This window comes from Paramormyrops kingsleyae, chromosome 2 (genome assembly GCF_048594095.1).
Source record: "Paramormyrops kingsleyae isolate MSU_618 chromosome 2, PKINGS_0.4, whole genome shotgun sequence".
Lineage (NCBI taxonomy): Eukaryota > Metazoa > Chordata > Actinopteri > Osteoglossiformes > Mormyridae > Paramormyrops > Paramormyrops kingsleyae.
The window spans coordinates 23,018,482-23,037,003 of record NC_132798.1 but is presented as its reverse complement, the minus strand read 5'-3'; the positions used below and the strand labels follow the sequence as shown (position 1 = coordinate 23,037,003).

Genomic DNA, 18,522 nt, shown 5'->3' with positions numbered 1-18,522 from the left:
GTTATGGTAGCTGGAAATAAGACACACATCCTAGTAAAGTCTTGAGGAAAAAAGCCCCACACAAAGACAGAATAAGTATGACGATTGCCCATAAGCGTATACAAGAGTTAAGACCTTGACAACCAACAAAACAACTGGTAACTAGCCACCATTCCAGTTTAGATTCAGTTTGAGAGAGGAACCAATAGATCAGAATAAACCAATATTCAATCAGGGGCCTGAATCATGAAGCAGGATTTCTTGCTTAGCTGGACAACTTGTCGGATTTAAGATAGTCTGGGCTAAATGAAAGTGAACAGGGCCGTAGCAGACTTTGAGGTCACTGAGGTCTGGACCTCGGTAATTTTTTTGAAAGCTAAAAATATAATATGAAGCTAAATATTCCGCTGAATAAAAAACGGCTTGATTAGGCTAACTAACGTTTCACATAACAAATTAATTAAAAAAATAAAAAACTTATGAGGGGGCAGTATCAATAATGTGACTGTTGAGGTCCACCCCCCACCCCCAGACCTCACTATTTTTCAAACCCTGGCTACAGCCCTGCAAGTGAATGAAGATTTAAACCGGGATACCTTAAATCCAACAATTCATCTGGCTAAGCAAGAAATCCTGCTTCGTGATAAAGACCCAGGTCTGTCAAGCCAGCAACAGAGTTAACGGCACCCAGGTAACTAATTATTAACAGAGTCCCTTGTTCTTAGAGTGGGGGTGTCAGGAGTATTAAGTTTCTTGTCTAAGTATCTGTGAGCCAACATGGGGGGAAGATGTCATATTAGTCAAAATGCAGTGTTTGATGATTAGCATAAATTAGCATAACCGGCCTAAAAGTTTGCATCACATATGAACTGGAGATTTTTAAAACGCAAGATTTGTGGTCCTCAATCTTCATCAAGCCTGCATACCTTGTGCAGTTTATATTATCCAATAAAAACATGGCACCGCGCCCACAGTGAGATCCATCACATGCCCATCCACACACAGGAGGTCACACAAAATGCAGAGCTTCACACGTAGCACAGGTGGTCACTTGGTGCCCAGTGTTCCAGAAATGAACTAGTGACATGGGCTTGTTTTCACACATATGGCCTCGTTGTGAATCCAATCCAGCCCAAGACATTTCAAAACAGTGCTGATTCACATTTTCTTTGTAACTAAGGACCTGTTGAGAATCTGTAATATTCTGTAATATTCCATTTGAATTCTGTAAGGTATTATACTCATAGAGGTAGTGTGTGGCTCTGGGGGTTAGAACATGTGCCAAAGATCTGAAGGTCGTTGGGTCTAATCCTGAAGCTGGCAGAGTGATGTCACTATTGTGCCCCTGAGCAAGGCCCTTTAATCCCAATTACTCCAGGGACACAGACAGGGGTGTGGCTATAGGGTTGCAGGGGCTGGGCCCACCTAAACAGATTGTCTGCTCACCCAATGGATTGCCAAGGTGGTCGACAACTGTTACTGTGATTGAGGCCACCCCCCCCCCCCCCCAGCATAGCCAAATGGCTGCCACAGCTGTCTGAGCCTGCTCTGTAACCCCTACCTGTATGTTATACTGGACAGAAGCATCAGCCAAAGAATGTATGTTTCTTGTTGCTGTTTGTTTTTGCTAATATGACATAGAAGCACCATAGAGAAACCATCTGGGAAGGAAAAAAACTCCCATCAAAGTCTTTGTCAGTCCAATTGTTATGTGAATATTGAGATTCACTTCATTTGTAAAGGTTCCACAGGACTTCTCTCTCTGGCTGTTGTTTGTAGTCATAATGGGGGGGGGGGCACTCATCAGCGTTAACAGCATCGTGCAGTGTCACGGTCAGGATTTAGTAATTTTTACTCTTTAACACAGAGGACTGCCTCATTCTCTGACTGCCAAAAGACGTTTTTATTTAGGGAATAACAAAAGAAGACTGCCGTTGTAAAGACACACTTTGCCTTCATAAACATACCAGATAAGCAAACGCAGGCCAAGGGGGGGTTCCATGAAGTAGGATTTCTCAGTTAGCTGGGATAGCTTAAGCCAGAAGTCACGATCTTCCAAAAGGAATGCTCCTTACCTCAACTTTCATTGGACGATCATGACTTCTAACTTAAGCTAACCCAGTTGACTGAGAAATCCTGCTTCATGGAACCCCCCCCCCCCCCCCCCCCCCTTGGCCTGCGTTTGCTTATCTGCTTATCAGCGACCTTCTTCGTGACTTTTTGAACAAGTACACTTCTGGCCTGTTTGTCCTGGCAGTATTAGATATTGTGAAATTACTAGTATAATTTAATTGCCTCCTAAAGGGCTATATCTGTCCTGCATTCTGCTAACTACAGGGATGTGTTCACACTGCCTGTCCTGCTCAGGGGTACAAACTTCTGGGTGGTGGGTTTGGAGCTTATCCCAGGCAGCTGAGGGCACAAGGCTGGGGTACAGTCTGGACGGGACATATTTATCAGAAACAAAATGCAGCATCCTGGGTGTTTTCATGTTAATTTTACTGACCTCAGCTCACAGGAAAGTGCGCTGCAAAAAAGACAAAGATTCTGCAATGAAACAAGAAGTAGGAGAAAAAGCCCCCAGCCTGATAATAAGGGCATCATGGGACCCCGTGCTGCCTCTGGTGCTGCCTCTGGTACTGCCTCTGGTGCTGCCTCTGGTACTGGCTGTACTTCCGCTCTAAAGGAGGTCAGTTACGCTTTCATTTTCGCCTCTGCACACATACACAGCTCACAAATCCTAACCTTCCCATCAGCTCCTGTCACTCCTGACATTTTGGATTTTTTCTCAGGATATCAGCTTGGAAAATTAAATATTTTAGAATTGAAAGTGTTTTGAATTCTAAGCTGTAAAAGTGCAGTGCAAAGGCATTTCCCTTTCAAGCAGGCCTGTTCATTGTAAGCTTCTGAAAAAGGGACTTTAAAATTGTGTCACCTCCTCGGCTCCAGAACAACAGTCTGCCATGATTTGTAATAAAATCACAATATAACACTGAAAATATACTGCATGAACAGTAGGTTTAATTGACTGTGAGCAACTCTGTGCTAATGAACTTAATTTACAGTACTCTGTTTTGGATGATGCAATGTATATAAGGCAAAGCTTATTAACTGATAAAATTTTATAAGGTGCAATGTGTTCAATATAAATCTCTCTTATACATTCAGAATATGCCACCAAAGCATGACAGCACACTGCAGTCAGAATGACTGTAATTAGACATGATGCCACTATTGCTGAGATCCACATGTAGATTTGATGCAGTGACATGAGCCAAAAAGTGGTAAAAGTGTTTATTTTGTTCTTAAGGTTTGGAAAGATGAACGAGCAACAGAATACTTATGAGAATAAAGAATATGGCACATGAAATGCCACTTTGGGGGCAAGTTCATCCCGTCCAGACATTATAAAGCAGTCAGGAACAGCCTAGCAAACTGAGGAAGAGGAGGAGGGGGAGGAGGGAGTCCAGGTGCTGCAAGTGCTGCACGACAAGCACTCTGAGGAGCCACTTTCATGTTAAACACATACAACCAGCCCTGTAATTAGTCCGGCTGTTTGTTTTTCATACAAAAATGGAATGAACAAGGTCTAGAACAGCTACTGTAATTACTGGCATACCTTTTGATACAAGATACCATTCTTTTTGTGGCTTGCTGAGAAATGAACTGGCAAAAATGTACATTCTCTCTTTTAAAAAAAAGTAAATAAAATTATGCAAAATGTATTAGTTACAAGACATACAATACAATTACATAGATACATATTTTTAATAATGCACATTCAATCTGCCAAAAAATGTGATTACAAAGCCTATAGTATATAATATATATAATATACTTAAAATATATTATATATAAATTTTAGATATATGTACAATGATTATAGCATTCATAATTGCACTATGCCTCAATAAATTGTAAGTTACAGGCTTATGTTAAGGAAATTATTACAAAAGCATTTGCTATAAATCGGGGCTGGAACAGAGCCAATCTGAGATGCAGGCTAACTTTGGTACATAGTGACGTCACTGGTCTTCACTGATATACAGCAGGTATCAGCTTCATTCATAATTCGACCAAACATGTGCATCGGCTCCTCTGTGACCGCGATTCTTCCAGAACTCTCCAGAAAGCTCTACGGCCGTGGCTATATCTGGGAGGCACCTGCATTAGCTCTGTTACGGGCCAGTCCTGACTGCAAGGAAAAATGCAACATAGACAGTGTCTTAGCAACTGACAGCTCCATTGGCCCCTTGTTGAACAGACCCTGAGTGGACATAGACTGGCCACAAAAGGTTTACACTAGTTAATTACAAATTAAAAATAAAATAAAAAAAACAAACCCACATGTTCCCCCCTTGAACCTCTACATCAAAATACACAGTCATATACATAGGAGCTTCTACAATGTTGGTCAAATGTTGATCAATATTGACAAATGTCACTAAATGAAACCGCAAATCCTCACACAGGCATTGTGTTCCAGAATCTTCTCTTTTCATGAAATTGAAATGGCACAGCTGAGCACCCAAACTTTATCAGTCTGTCAGTTTGGCACCCACAATGCACCTCTCCCTAAGTTAGCTTCTATAAGCGAATGCTGTAATGGTACATCAGCATTGGGATACAGGATGTCGGTCAAAACTTTTTGCAACCAGCGTTTTTTGGCTGTGAAAAAGAAATACAGGAAAGCAATGGGATGCAAAATAAGAAACTTCATAGCTTCTTTAAGACTTAGCACATGTTTAAATACTGTGTCATGAAATATACTGGTTTTTTTGGAAATTCACCAAGGGATGTCCTGTTGTATTCATTTGGCATCTGTGATAAAGGAGTTAATTTCTGTTAGTAAAGACGTGGCACTGAGAGATTTATATGGAAAATACAGTCACATCCTGGCATGTAACAGATTTATGAACAAGACTGGTCCCTGTCCAGCATAAAAAGGGGTTGGATTGGTGTCCATTCCAATTAACTGCAACTGCATAACCTTACCAGTGTACTCGTCTGCCTTTCTGCCCAGTCAAATTCATAAAGGAAGTACCTCAACAGGTGTAATAATTTATATTGATAATTTAAAAATCACAGTATCAATACTTGTCATCCTTCAGAAGAGTGCACAAACTTGAATGAAAGAGACTGCTTTCCTAACAGATGGACCCGGGTTGGCCAGCTCAGTGCTGAAACCGTGTGTGACACGGGAATGGACAGGGGCTGGAATGGAATCTGAAACCAGATCTGGAAGGAGAATTCATTTGGTTTGCTTTAGGAAACACCTCCTATCCTTCCTTGAGTGCACAAAATGAGATTTTAAAATGAAAATTCACAATGTTTAGCCTAAAAGTTAGAAACTGTGCTGCAAATATTTAAGAGCAACATTGAAACCTTCCGATTACTTTTTTTTTTCCTTTTAAATATAATAATATTTACTAGCAGCCCTGTGAACATAGGGTCTTGGACGGCAATAAATTAGGATAATGCAATTTTTTCCTTTGTCAATTTGCGTCACAGGTTCTACAGTCCTTCTGGCAGAACGTGTCGGTCGCCAGTTCCGCTCCGACTAGCTGTACTCGGGTAGAACCGCGGTTCCCAGCCATGGCTACACCAGGTTATATTCCTTCAGGTTGAGCTGCAGGATGGTGTCCTTGACGGCGGCGAAGACGAAGCGGATGTTCTCCGTGTCGGTGGCACAGGTGAAGTGGGAATAGATGATTTTGTCACTGTCCGGATTAAGGTCCACAAACATTTTCAAAATGAACTCCCGGCCAGCTTGGGCGTCTCTCTGAGGACCTGAAACAGGCAGAATTCAAGCGTAATTTACCTAAAATGGCACCGGGATTATCCTCACTAATTATATTCCCTTCCCGTACCCATCTTGTCTGGTAGCTAAGCAAACAAGTCCCTTAAGTACAAGAACTTAAGAATGCCTGGAGGAGGATTGTGGGATTAGTGCCGGAGCAATGGGGCGTGGCCTCTCCCCCAGCACCCAAACCACGCTGATCATATCCTAAATTCATTGGGATTTGAATAAAGTATTAATTCAGTAGCTCCCTGAATGGTACACAGGAATATATATGAATCCTAACGTTTCCATGTGCCGAGGCTTAATGGTTGCATGGAAATGAGTGGCTCACAATTAAGGTATAGCGGTAGCTAACTTACTGGAAGGTGAAAGTTCTCAAACGAGAGCTACTACGGGTAAAATCCTTCAGTAAGGTTTTTGGCTTGTGGCCAGAATTAATGGTAACATTTTCATTGTGCAGTAGGTATTGGGATATAGGGGTAGTTATAGGGCTGGGCGATAGGCGGCACTGAAAAGCTGGTGTCCGGCCATATGTTTCACCTGTCATCTGAAGCCCTGGTGATTATTGCGAAGGCACGATATAATTTTGATACGATATCGCCCAGCCTCAGGAAGCTATACCCCAATAACCTTCTCATTGTTCACGTGTTGTAGAATTTCAAAACTAGCCAATGAAGAGGCTTTCAATGTGAAATAAATCACTACTTGTCACTTCTGTGGATTCAGAGTGCCATAGAATACAGCTGAATGCTGCAGAATACAGATGTTTTGAAGCTGAGTCCTGATCTTTGTGCTGTATGCATGGTAACAAAAGAAATTCTGAATTAATGGCACTACATTTCAGCTTCCCAGCAGCCTGTCATTGCTTGCGTGAGCACAGTGTCGGTGTGCATGGAGCCCAAAGCTCACCATCATACTCAGGAAAGTAGTCCACAAGGTGAGAATACATGATCTTCTCTTCCAGCAGGTCCTTCTTATTTAAAAACAGTATCACCGATGAGTTCTGGAACCAGGGATATGTGATAATTGTCCTAAATAGTGCTTTGCTCTCTTCCATTCGATTCTGTACACCAGAGATAGAGAGAAAAACACAAAAACATAAAAATGAATGTGTGTGCTTCTGCTGAAATACACCGTAATGTCAGCAAGCTGCCTACAGCAGCCACACTTCTTTAAATGTCCATTTCTTTCACAAAAGGTTTTTCCAGTTCTGTACTGGACTCATCTCCCAGTGCGCTTCGTGGCGTGTCAAAGGCGCTCTTTACAACTGCGAACTGGGAGAGCGATGTGTCTCAAACTGACTGCGATCTGTACCCCGTGATGTGGGGAATAGTACGGAATGCAGAAACTCAGGCTAAAACCCCGTTTTTCTGGATGAATGATGCCAGTTACATCACTGCATAATGCCTGGCCAGCTATGGATACAATCCAGGTTGGCACTGCTGAGCGCCGCTTGGGCGCATTTTGGACACACTGTATCATGCAACAATCCAATAGTTCAAAGCACAGACAAGCATACACGGGTAGGCACAAACTGAACATGTTTGATTTGAACTTATTCGCTATTAAACCATGTTTGCTTGCTGACCCTGGGATGTTTCATGCTCCACTGCACTGTCATCCATATTCTTTTCCTTCATATATCACTGCAAGTACCACGTCAAATCAAATTCCTTAAGTATGAACTTACATGGTCAATAAACCCCATTCTCATTCAGATCCGTATAGCTCAAAGGCCATATCAGATTTATGTCCCTTATACTTTACCCCACCCGAAGTACACTGGAGTTAAACAAGAAAATGTTGGAAGCCTGTTAATATGGATAATCTGTGAAAGGATAAAATTTTAGAACAACCACTATAATTCACTATTGATTACTAAGAAAAACATGATAAATTACAGATAAAACACAGTTGGTTGTGACATAACCTTCTATACATCGACAATATATTGTTGTGTTGTTGGTCAAGCAAAGGTGTGTTGAGACAAAGTTGAGGAAACAAAGGAAGGCAAATCAGACTGGTCCCATCCTCTGAAAGGAGTAGGAGTTGTATTCAAAACCACCAGGGAGGCATTTGCAACCATTTCCAAGTAAAAACAAGGTTAAAATGGCAAAAAAATATATTATTTGCATAATTTTAACCCAGGTTTTACTTATCACTCTAAAACATCTCACATGAATTTTTTCCCCCAGGACATTCAGCAAATGAGTCGGTTACACATTAGGAGAATTTTACCTCATTGTCAGATTCTACGAGAACTTGATCATATTCGCTGAGGGCCACCAGGAACATGATGGAGGTGACATTCTCAAAGCAGTGGATCCACTTACGCCTTTCTGATCGCTGGCCGCCTACGTCCACCATCCTGAAATCAGGAGTGACAAGTCTTACCAGAGGACAGGAGACTCGTCAAACCACTCTGCTACAAAGCACAGCAAAATGAGCCAATCCCACAAAATACGGAACATAAATAACACACAGAATAGTCACACACCTATGAAGACAAGCTTATCAGTCTATCTCTTGTACAAATAATTGTTCCTGATAACCCAGTACAACAAATGTCATGGTGATGCTTAAGGCGCAAAGGAACCATATTTAAATTTGGCCAATTGAATAAGCTGAAAATAAATAAATTAAAATGTTCAAGGAGTTGGGCTACAGTAAAGACCAGCTCCATAATGGGTCAGTAACTTTTATATTGCAAAGAACATTTTGAATTGCTTGCACTTCTCTCCCAGCACTGAAGAGTCAAAGGATTGCTTTGATAAGGGCATCATGATAAATCTGTCTACACCAAAGAGCCAGATTCAGAAGTCATCCATTAAACTAGGGTTTAGTGAGGTGTTGGGGGTAGCCCACCTGAAAATGACACTTTGCAGGTCGAAGGGATACTCAATGATCCCTGTGGTAGGAACTCTCACTCTCAGGACGTCCTGCTGGGTAGGCACGTAAGAAGGAGCCAAGATGCGATCCAGGGCATTCAGGTAACTATTCACACAAGACAGAAAAGACGATGACATGAAGGAAAGGGGTGTGGCCTACACACAGAACACAGGCTTCGGTGATGGGCCATGTGACCGAGGGCTGCACATGTGTCTCCATTTGTTTACTGAAGCTAAAGATGGGAACGTGCCCAAGACACGTCAGCTGTGATCACGTAAATGGCTTTTCAAGACAGGCCACGGGCTGCGTTGGCTGTCAACAAACAGACTGCTCCCAACCTCTCTTTTTGCAACCTTTCCACTGCCACCAAGAACTGAGCCGTTCCCAAACGTAACCATGAAGAGACGGTTTTCCATTGTAAATTATGTGAGCCATATCAAAGCCGTACTCACACTGACATGGCCCTACTTACTACTAGGGCTCATCCATAGTGAAAATTTAGGCAAGCAAATGCTAATTCTGCTACCATTTGCTGCCAACATAAGATGCCAATTCTCACAGATCTGCAAGTGGTAATTAGAATATAATAAATCATGATGTACACCGGATGAACAGTAAACGAGCTTCTCTTTGGTTTTACATCACTATCACTCTCCAAAACTGGGAACGCCTTTACCGTGTTGACCCTCCTGCAGTGGAAAATGAGGCGAGGTGGAACCATGCTGTAACTAGTGTCTCTTTGCGGTATGGCTTGGTTCCTGTATGTCAGTGGAAAAGCGCCATTTGATACAGAGCACCACCAGGGTGGTCAGGGCCACCATGTACCAAAGGTGTTGAGGCAGTAGATCAACAAGGTACGTACAATTCCATTCTTTGCCATTCCAAGCTGTTGTGAATAATGTTCCAGTGTTAGCAACTGGGATCCTATTTCCCATTTATCCCATTTGCAAGACTGAGCCATACAGTTTTCTCCAAACTACTAGAATTCTTAAAGAGCAACATGTAAATCAGAGCTTGACACAAAACAGACGGAGCAGAACTAGAACTATCAGAAGGTCACCAAATGCAAATCTGTGTCTCAAACAAATCAGGTTAAAGAAAATTTTTGGTGATTTGATTTAAGGCTGATGTGCTGCCAAGGCAGGAGGGCTATGCTAGTCAAACAGTGCCCTTTATCATCAAATCATGATTAAATAGCCCACATTCCACACAATGACAATGACAAACTCCTTAATGTACTGAACATGCTAATTTTCGTGACAGGGGTTCTAATCAGCTTCATCACAAAAGTTTGCTAAATGACTCAGTTTATCCTTATGGATTAGATTTATGAACAATAAACAATGCAGTATTTACTCACTATTTGGTGGAATCGGACAGCTGGTATTCCCTCCTTCTGTCATAGCATTCCTGAATTCCGGGGTCATTCCATAGGCTCTTAATGGCATCCCCATGCAGGCTTTCGAACATGGCCACTTTCTCCACATCCACCTCACGCACTACGTTTGCATTGCCCTGGCAAAAGAGAGAAAGCTGTCACCAGATGTAGAGAAAAATAATAAGCAACAATTAGTTTAAAAAGCAGCAGCAGGGGATGCACTAATTATACCCATTTATGGATATTGAACAATGGAATTCATGCAAGTAATATAAAGCATGGAAAACTGGTCTTACCAGGATCATTTAGTTAACTTCTACTTGAGATTTTAGTCATAGTCAGGTATCTCAAAAAATACTCTAACCAAACAGCTGAACTGGTTTTCCTGACATTCACCCAAAGCCCCGCCTGCACGACAAGCTGTTTCATATACTGGAATATTGAATTTTTTTCCATCCAAACCTGGATACCGTCTCCCGCATTCACATTTTGATTTGTGTGGCATAAAGAGATTTAACAATCACCACAACACAATTACGGTAGCATGAAGGTAGAATCAGAGAAACAGAGTTCTTATGGGAGAAAAATTAGGGGTGTGGGAATAGATACTTATGAACTTATGAACGGATCAGGCCCATTGCCAAATTGAATCAGAATCAACATGTATTGCTATAGCCAGTTTAGTCTAGCTGAAAGCCCCCAGTGTGTACATAAGCCTACAAAGTCCAAGTTATTCCAGAGAGAAATGCACCAATCCTGCCTCATTACAGCTATCCCCACCAACAGGTCAATCCCAGATATGACAATGGCGGTGGGTCTACATATCTACAGTTCATACTGCATGTTAGAGGGCTGCACAGGAACGGGAAAGCGTTAATACAGCAGATATCTGCAGCAATCGGCGGAATTGGAGAAAAAATAAAAATATTCCCATGCCAAGACCGGGAATGGAGATCATCTTTGCTGTATTCCCGTGGGAATGGCAATACAGTGTACAGTGACACCACGGTAGTGGTAATGAAATTGCTTGTATATGCATATTCTTGTACCTGCTACATTAAGTAAGCCCTTTTCTTCTGTTAAATTATTTGCTCTCACCCCTACACCACCTGGTGGCAGGGTCAAGGGAGACATTTAATCGTTAAGATATAGACAAATATGGCAAACATGGGCGTGTTTAATTATACACTGTACTGCTAGGGTGTTGGTAGATGTGGGGACAGGGTGGAGACGAGGAAATGGAGTAGAGAGAGTTCTCAGGGATGGATGGGGATGGGAACAGATATGATCCCTGTGCAGCTCTCTCATATCCATAACTTCATGATCCTATGTCCCCAGTGAAAAACCATGACCATGTGCTTAGAACTCGCCACAAGTTACCAGTGGGATACCAGATCCTGATTAGGAGATGACATCCAGTGAAGTACAAATTCATGCTACATGCACACAAGAGCTTTCCAGCACAACGTTGTTGTTGCCATGGTACCCCTCTTCTGAACACACTTTCTGATGTAGTTTAACATTGATACAACAAAAAAAACAGCATCCACCTGTTGTTGAAAAGTATTGCCTGAAATGATTGAGCTTCGGGGGTTTTCAGCCAAATTAAACTGAAACAGGTGACTAACGACTGCCCCACCAAGACCACCTCCAATCACATCATAAAGTATGCAGATGACAGCAGCATAACGGACCTCATGAGTGGTGGAGATGAGTCTGCATGCAGACAGGAGGCCAGCGATCCGGTGGAGCGGTGCAAGGCGAAGGAAATGATTGTGGACTTCAGAAGTAACCGGGGACAGCATAACCTTCTATACATCGACGGCTCTACCATCAAGGTCTTGTAGCGTTAATTTCTGGGTCGTGTACCTGGTTAAGGATCTCTCCTAAAGCCAGCATGTATCCCCTCTGACTGAGAACGCCCAGCAGCGATCTCACTTCCTGGCTTTTCTCCCATCCAGACGCACCATTGAGAGTGTCCTCACAGAATGCATCACAGCCTGGCATCACCAAGGACCCATCGATGGTGCTCATCTCACAACCTCTGCTCCGCTGATCGGGAAGGAGGTTCTGCAGCCTCAAAGTCAGGACACTGAGGCTTAAAAACGGTTTTGTCCCTTAGACTATACGACTTATAACCTAAGTCTGGATCCGTTAAAAGGACTCATAGTTCTGGACTCACATCATTGTCTAATGATGTATAATAAATCTATTTATTGCACATTCTGCTTCAATGCCAACCTTTTCTACAAATTTGCACAATTTTTGTCTATATTTTGTTTAGTCTATTTATATTCTGTTTATTACTTTTCATTTGGACTGCGAAAATGATGATATTTCACTTCGGTGCATGACTTCATGCATCATATATCTGAAGCTGACATGAAAAGATACTTTGAAGTTACAAGTCATTGCAGCACTGCTCCCTCTAATGGACAGAAAAATACTGCATTGTGTTTAATTATGTCAGAACTGCAACTGGAAATTCCACTTCTGAAAACTGTGGCTTGATCATCCACAGGCTCCAAGTGACAAATAAATGCCTATACCAATCATGAACTCTTTCAAACACCACTACACAAAATAAAGCAAAACAACATTCGTGGTATGGTACCATAATTAGTGAAAGTTTACTTACTCTTTAAATGATGCAGAAGCATAGTTTGCTCTTAAATACTTCACAGACTATGTACAGACACACACATTTGGGAAACCCACAAAAACTAATTTATTGTGGGTAAATTCCCCAAAAAGAAATTTGCAAACAATTTTGCTATTCATTCCTCTTAGTACCAGCATTGCCTGCTAGGGGGAGCCCACGTTCAGCTCAGATTTCAGAGCATCCAGATCTAAGTTAAACAGAATCAGTCATTCAGAGAGCAGCGTACCAGGGCACAGCATTGGTGAAAGACAATGAGATGCTTTGTAACTATTCACTACTCTGACGGGTGGATGGACAGATGCTACACACAACTGCTTTGTAAATGACATACAAATTAATGAAAAATGAATTGATTTATTTGCCATTTGCACAAGTGTTCGTACATGTACATTGGAATTCTTTAGGTTTTCGCATATCCTGTATTACTCTCCTTTGAGACATACCCTCCTTATCGTGGTGAAGGCGTCTGACTCTCCCAATGATCCTAGGATCTAAGTTGGTAAGAGCATTTGCCCCTAGGAGGAATTTCCATGGCAAATAGATCCTAGGTGAGAGGCCAGACTATGGGCGATTCAGACAATCCTTATGAAGTACAAAAACAAGGAACTAGGAACCTCGCCCACATTAGGGACACCAGGGCCAAGGAATCAGAAACCTCTCTGAAACGGGAATACCTATGGGGCTGGCCAGGTGCAGCCTGATTGAGCCATACGAGACTGTTCTCCTGTGGGCCTACCACCTACAGGAGGAGTTGTAAGGGTCCGGTGCTTTGTGGACCGGGAGGCAAAGGCTGAGGTCTTGGTGGACCAACATCGAACTCACACAAACTGGCTTCGGGGACATAGAACATTACCTCTTTGGTGGGAAAGAAGTCTGAGCTAGTGCAGGAGGTAGAGCGATACCATCTGGGTAACGTCAGGCTCACCTAAAAGTACAGCACAAGCTCTGGAATGAAACTCCTGGAGATGGGCTGGACTTTATTCCATTCATCAGTTGCCCTGAGTGAGAGGCACTGGGCAGTTGTGGGGCCCACAGGTTGGTGCTTGTATGTGGTAGAACTCCACTGTTCTACCGTGGAACTTAAATACTCATGTCGGGAATGACAGTAAAACCTGGAAGGGTGTGACTGGGTGGAACGGCGTCTCCATCCCGTGCAATGTTCCGCTTTTTATTTTCGATGACAATACTGGACTTCTGTGCTGACCACAATTTGTCCATAATGAACACCATGTTCAAGCAAAAAGGTCTTCATAAGTGCACTTGGCACCAGAGCACCTTAGACTGCTCGATGATTGATTTTGCTGTCGCCTCATCACTCGGAAGAGAACTTGCCCATCATTAAGGCTGAGGTCACTGAAGTAGTCAAAATACTGAGCTGAAGGAGGTGGCTGAGGAGATGGATGGATGGATGGATGGATACACATATAAACAGGTGAGAAGCTTGGCATAGGAGTGCTGAGTCATTTATTTGGCCCTGGTCAAGGGCCTAATGGAGATGTAACTATTCTATTGAGGATTTGAACTGGCAACCTTTCTGATCACAGACACTGGGGCAAAACCCAGTCAGTCACACATCATCCAATGAGATGCTGGCCTCGAAGAACCATTTACGATACCCAACCTCTAGAAAAATTTTGTGTCCAAAAGCTCACAGAGCGTGAATTCTTAGCACTAAGAGAGAGCGGGAGAACAAGCACATGATGAGCTGGAAATGCTGCCTGCAAGCTTCTTCAAACTGATGGCATAAGCTTCCACATTTAGCTACATCTGAAGAGGGCTGCATCCTGCCCATTTCTCAGCACACCCTGGACGCGATTCATCCATATTATGATTAAATTATTTATGGTTAACCAAGGAGAACAGCTAATGTACCTGGAGGACGGGTTTGGTCACAAAGAATCAATACCAGAGACGGGTAAATGTAGTATGATGGATTTGCTGAGCTGGTCTTGCAAGAAGGGAAGCCAGCGGTGGAGAGAGAGGCTTTTCTTCCATTCTAAAGGGTTCAAAGTAGCATCGGGTATAAGATCCCAGTAATCACTTTTTGCAGAGCTGACATTAGCATCAATGTGCTTCCTTGATTGAGAGACTCATCCAGCTGTTTCAGATTAACATTAGTGACACATGCGTGATTATTGGAAACTGACCAAATCAGCACACAGCAAGAACTCCAGGTCCTTTTAATTGAAATGGTAGTTTACAAATCCTGTCCTGGCTCAAAGTGTCCTCCCTGACATGGACTATCTGGTCACCATAGATTATATTAATGTTGCAGCACACATTCGTGGCTACTATGCTAATATTACAAAGAAATCTCTCATGCAGATTTGTTTTCTCAAATAACACAAAAAAAAAGACTCAAAATAAGGAAGAGTTAGAATCCTCACAAGTACACAATGCAAAATTTCCCATTGCAAAAAAATGATCTGCACAAAACAAGGCAGCACAATTGTACTGGATCTAGCATCTCCCCACTGAAGTGCAGCTGGCGGCGTGCACAGCTTATCTGCTATGAGTCACCGATGAGGAAGAGGTTTGTGGGCAGGACCTGAGGCCAGGGCCCCTTCCTGAGATACCCCAGAAATCAGCAGCGCTGACTTCAACTCACCCAGAACATTACATTCAGCTGACAGTGATGAGTAATATTGCTAAAGGTATATGGAAGCCAACAAAAGCATCGAGAGAACCCCCCCCCGCCCCCAACTACAGCCAGATATGGCTGACTGGCCAGCACATCAAGGCTCTGTAGAGCAAGAAGTTCACCTGGACTCTATGTAACAGAGTGTGGACAACTGAGGGTGCTGTGCAGGAAACATTCTGTTTTGCATCGTGCCCCCCCACCCTCCCCACCCCCCCACCATAGCCAGTGGCTTCCATTTTCTTCAGTTCCTTGTACATGACCCCTGTCTCCAGGCGACACAATTGATCGAGAACAGAGGTTCCTTCACTGGAAAATGCAGTGCGCCGTACCGGATCTCGCCTCAAACAAGGTCTGACGGTGCTCTGAAGACGTCAGAAGCTTTTAAGGAGGGACCTCAACCAGAAAATAAAACGGGTGCAGCTGGACCTGACCCGCTAAACCCAAACCTCTTCCCCATCCCACCTGAAGCCTGACATCATTATTCAGCATAACCCACTGCCAAAATTTTAAACTATCCCCAGTGTTTCTCCGCCAAAATCTTCTATCCAATCTAATCCAACGCCCTGGTGACTCGCTCGGGAAGCCCCACCCCCATGCACGCGTTACAGAATTCAGCTGGTTAATGACTCTAATAGAGGATATTACATTGTCCTTTGGCAGACCCTCATATAAAAGCTCTAATAAAACCAGCTTACTTAGGTATTTTCCAAGGAAAAGAAAAACCGATGGGGAAGGTAAACAGAGCAGGCATTTAGTTAGGTGGGGGGGGGGGGGGGGGGGGAACGAGGCATCCCTCTCCTGACTCTCTCACACCACATTCTCACACACTGAAACCCGCTTATATATGGCTATTTTACAGTTATGATGTTCTGTGGAAAATGGGCGCAAAATGATAAAATCCCGCTAATCTATCCGCTGGTGACTTAGGAACATTAGCGATAACCTTCTGACACGGCTCCAGTGTGGTAAAAACCCCAAGTGTGGTTCCACTGGAGTTTTTACATTTGTTATCTTATTTCCGAACCACACAAATACATTTTAATATATCTCATATGTAAGCTTCGCAGTATTTTAAATAATGCAAAACAGGGACTCTGGGTCATTCTGGCCTGTCACTGATGAAGCCGTGATGTAGCCATAGAAACACACCAAGACTTCCACACTGCAAGTGTCAAACATCCCCAGCAAAGTCCTTATGCTGTCAAGGCCACTGGGACTCACCCAGGAGAGTCTGAGTGACACACCCATCTCTGCGCTGCTCCAACGAATGGCAACCACAGGATAGGCATGACAGAGAGGAAGCGATTACGCGTGGCTGTCCATCACAAGATACAGTTATCAGCCACAGGACAGGGCTTCCCGTCACTCTTCAAAGCAGCATCCAGGACATGACAAGGATGAACTGTACCTCATACCAGAAGGCAATGGATTCATTTCCTCCTATCTGCAATACTGGAATGAAACATCTGAAACCTTTGAAGGAATTTGCAGTTTCCACAAAGACAAATCCTACAGCTAATAAAGTAAAACTTAAAACATACCGATAAACGAACAATCCTTTGTTGCAGTTTTCTTTATCACTGGGGGCAGCTAGTGGCTCAGAAGGCTAAGCCACTATGCCTGTGATCAGAAGGTCGCCTTGTTAAGCCACTATGCCTGTGATCAGAAGGTCGCCGGTTTAAGCGCAGCCTCAGCACATCTGCGGCTCCTTGAGAAAGGCCCTTAACCCCCAGCTCCCTAGGCTGCCCTTCACGCCCATGCTTGGTCTCATGGAGAATTTTCCAAATGGGTGTTTGACCCTGACAGTGTGGAAGTCTTGGTGTGTTTCTATGGCTACATCATGGCTCATCAGCGACAGACCAGAATAAGCCAGAGTCCTGGTTTTACATTATTTTAAATACTGCAAAGCTTAAACATGAGGTAAACTACAATGTATTTGTGTGAATTTCCCCACAAGTATCAATAAAAATATCATTAAAAAAAAAAAAACTCTCCTTTTCAGTAGACCACATGGTCTTCATGAAGCATGTTCCTAAGGCTTGAAGTCAGCAGGAGCAGGTCTATCTCCGTATCACGCCAACAGATATGAATAGCTGACGGAAGGGAACCCATCATGATTGCCTTAACCTTAGTAATCTTAGGAACAAAAAATATGAACACAACCTATAAGTCCCAAGACCGCCTCCGGTGCCCTTCAGATAAGCTGAGTTTGGGCCTGGACTCCTGCCCCTGGTTTGTGCCAATGGACTTTGTTCTCCTGGTATAATATGTGTTTCCTCCAGGTACTCTGGGTTCTTCCTACAGCTCAGAAGCATGTGGTCAGGCATACAACCCACAGATTGAGCCCTGCCATAAACTGGCATTCTTTTCAGAATGTGCCCCAGCTTTGTACCCTGTGCCCCTAGTCTCACTGGGACTCGGTACTGGATAAGTGGATGGAAGATGGATGGACAGACTAACAACATGATTAATATCATTGCACCTACAATGACACCAGCTACCTAATTACAGCGCTAACAGGAATCGGCTGAAAAATGGAAAACTGACTGCCAGTTTTAGCACAAGCATGGTCTCTTTTTCAATAGAATAGAGACGTTTAATTCAAAGTAGGTAGTTTTCACAAAGCCCAGTTTTCTCTCCATGAGTGCCGAATACACATGTACATACAGGGGCGAGGAAGTTTTTGGGTTAGAGCGCAGGCTGACCCAGAATGCAGTGCTGCTGGAGTAGCTGGAGCCAGTGGTCATATGATTCAAACCCACAACCTTCCGTAGATCCCTAACCCAACCTGTTTTCATTCATTGTCTGAGGACAAGATGTGCAGTTCCAGCTCAGAAACAGGATTTACCTTGTTGTGTTCATATTTGTATGGGATATTGAGTGTTTCCATGGCGCGGATCATGGCCTGCACCGAGGTGAAGATGTTCTGGTAAACCAGCTTGGTGAAGCCCCTCTTGTCCTCCTCCGAATAGCCTGAGCCGTGGATGATCCTCATCTGCTTGATGAAGGTGCTCTTTCCGCTCTCTCCAGTTCCTGTGGCAATGAGGACGAACAGAAAACAAGGAGACAGACATTGCATTATGTTTATTATGGATAATGCAACACGATGCTTCACTTTGCAGGTGGGAATTTGGCTCTTTGAGGACAGCGGTGACATTGAGGCTAAGACA

General features: G+C 43.3%; 1 protein-coding gene across 2 annotated transcripts in view; it reads right to left on the bottom strand.

Annotated features, from left to right (window-relative positions):
- Positions 1-3,259: 3,259 nt before the first annotated feature.
- LOC111839234 (guanine nucleotide-binding protein G(q) subunit alpha) overlaps positions 3,260-18,522 on the bottom strand; it is a 29,477-nt gene continuing 14,214 nt past the window's right edge. For both annotated transcript variants that reach the window (XM_023802935.2, XM_072708091.1), the window contains exons 2-7: positions 18,201-18,385; positions 10,032-10,186; positions 8,648-8,776; positions 8,021-8,150; positions 6,692-6,845; positions 3,260-5,769 (exon numbers count right to left, since the gene is read on the bottom strand). In XM_023802935.2, the coding sequence (XP_023658703.1) occupies positions 5,579-5,769; positions 6,692-6,845; positions 8,021-8,150; positions 8,648-8,776; positions 10,032-10,186; positions 18,201-18,385 (944 nt within the window). In that variant the 3' untranslated portion in view covers positions 3,260-5,578. The remainder of the gene's footprint in view (positions 5,770-6,691; positions 6,846-8,020; positions 8,151-8,647; positions 8,777-10,031; positions 10,187-18,200; positions 18,386-18,522) is intronic.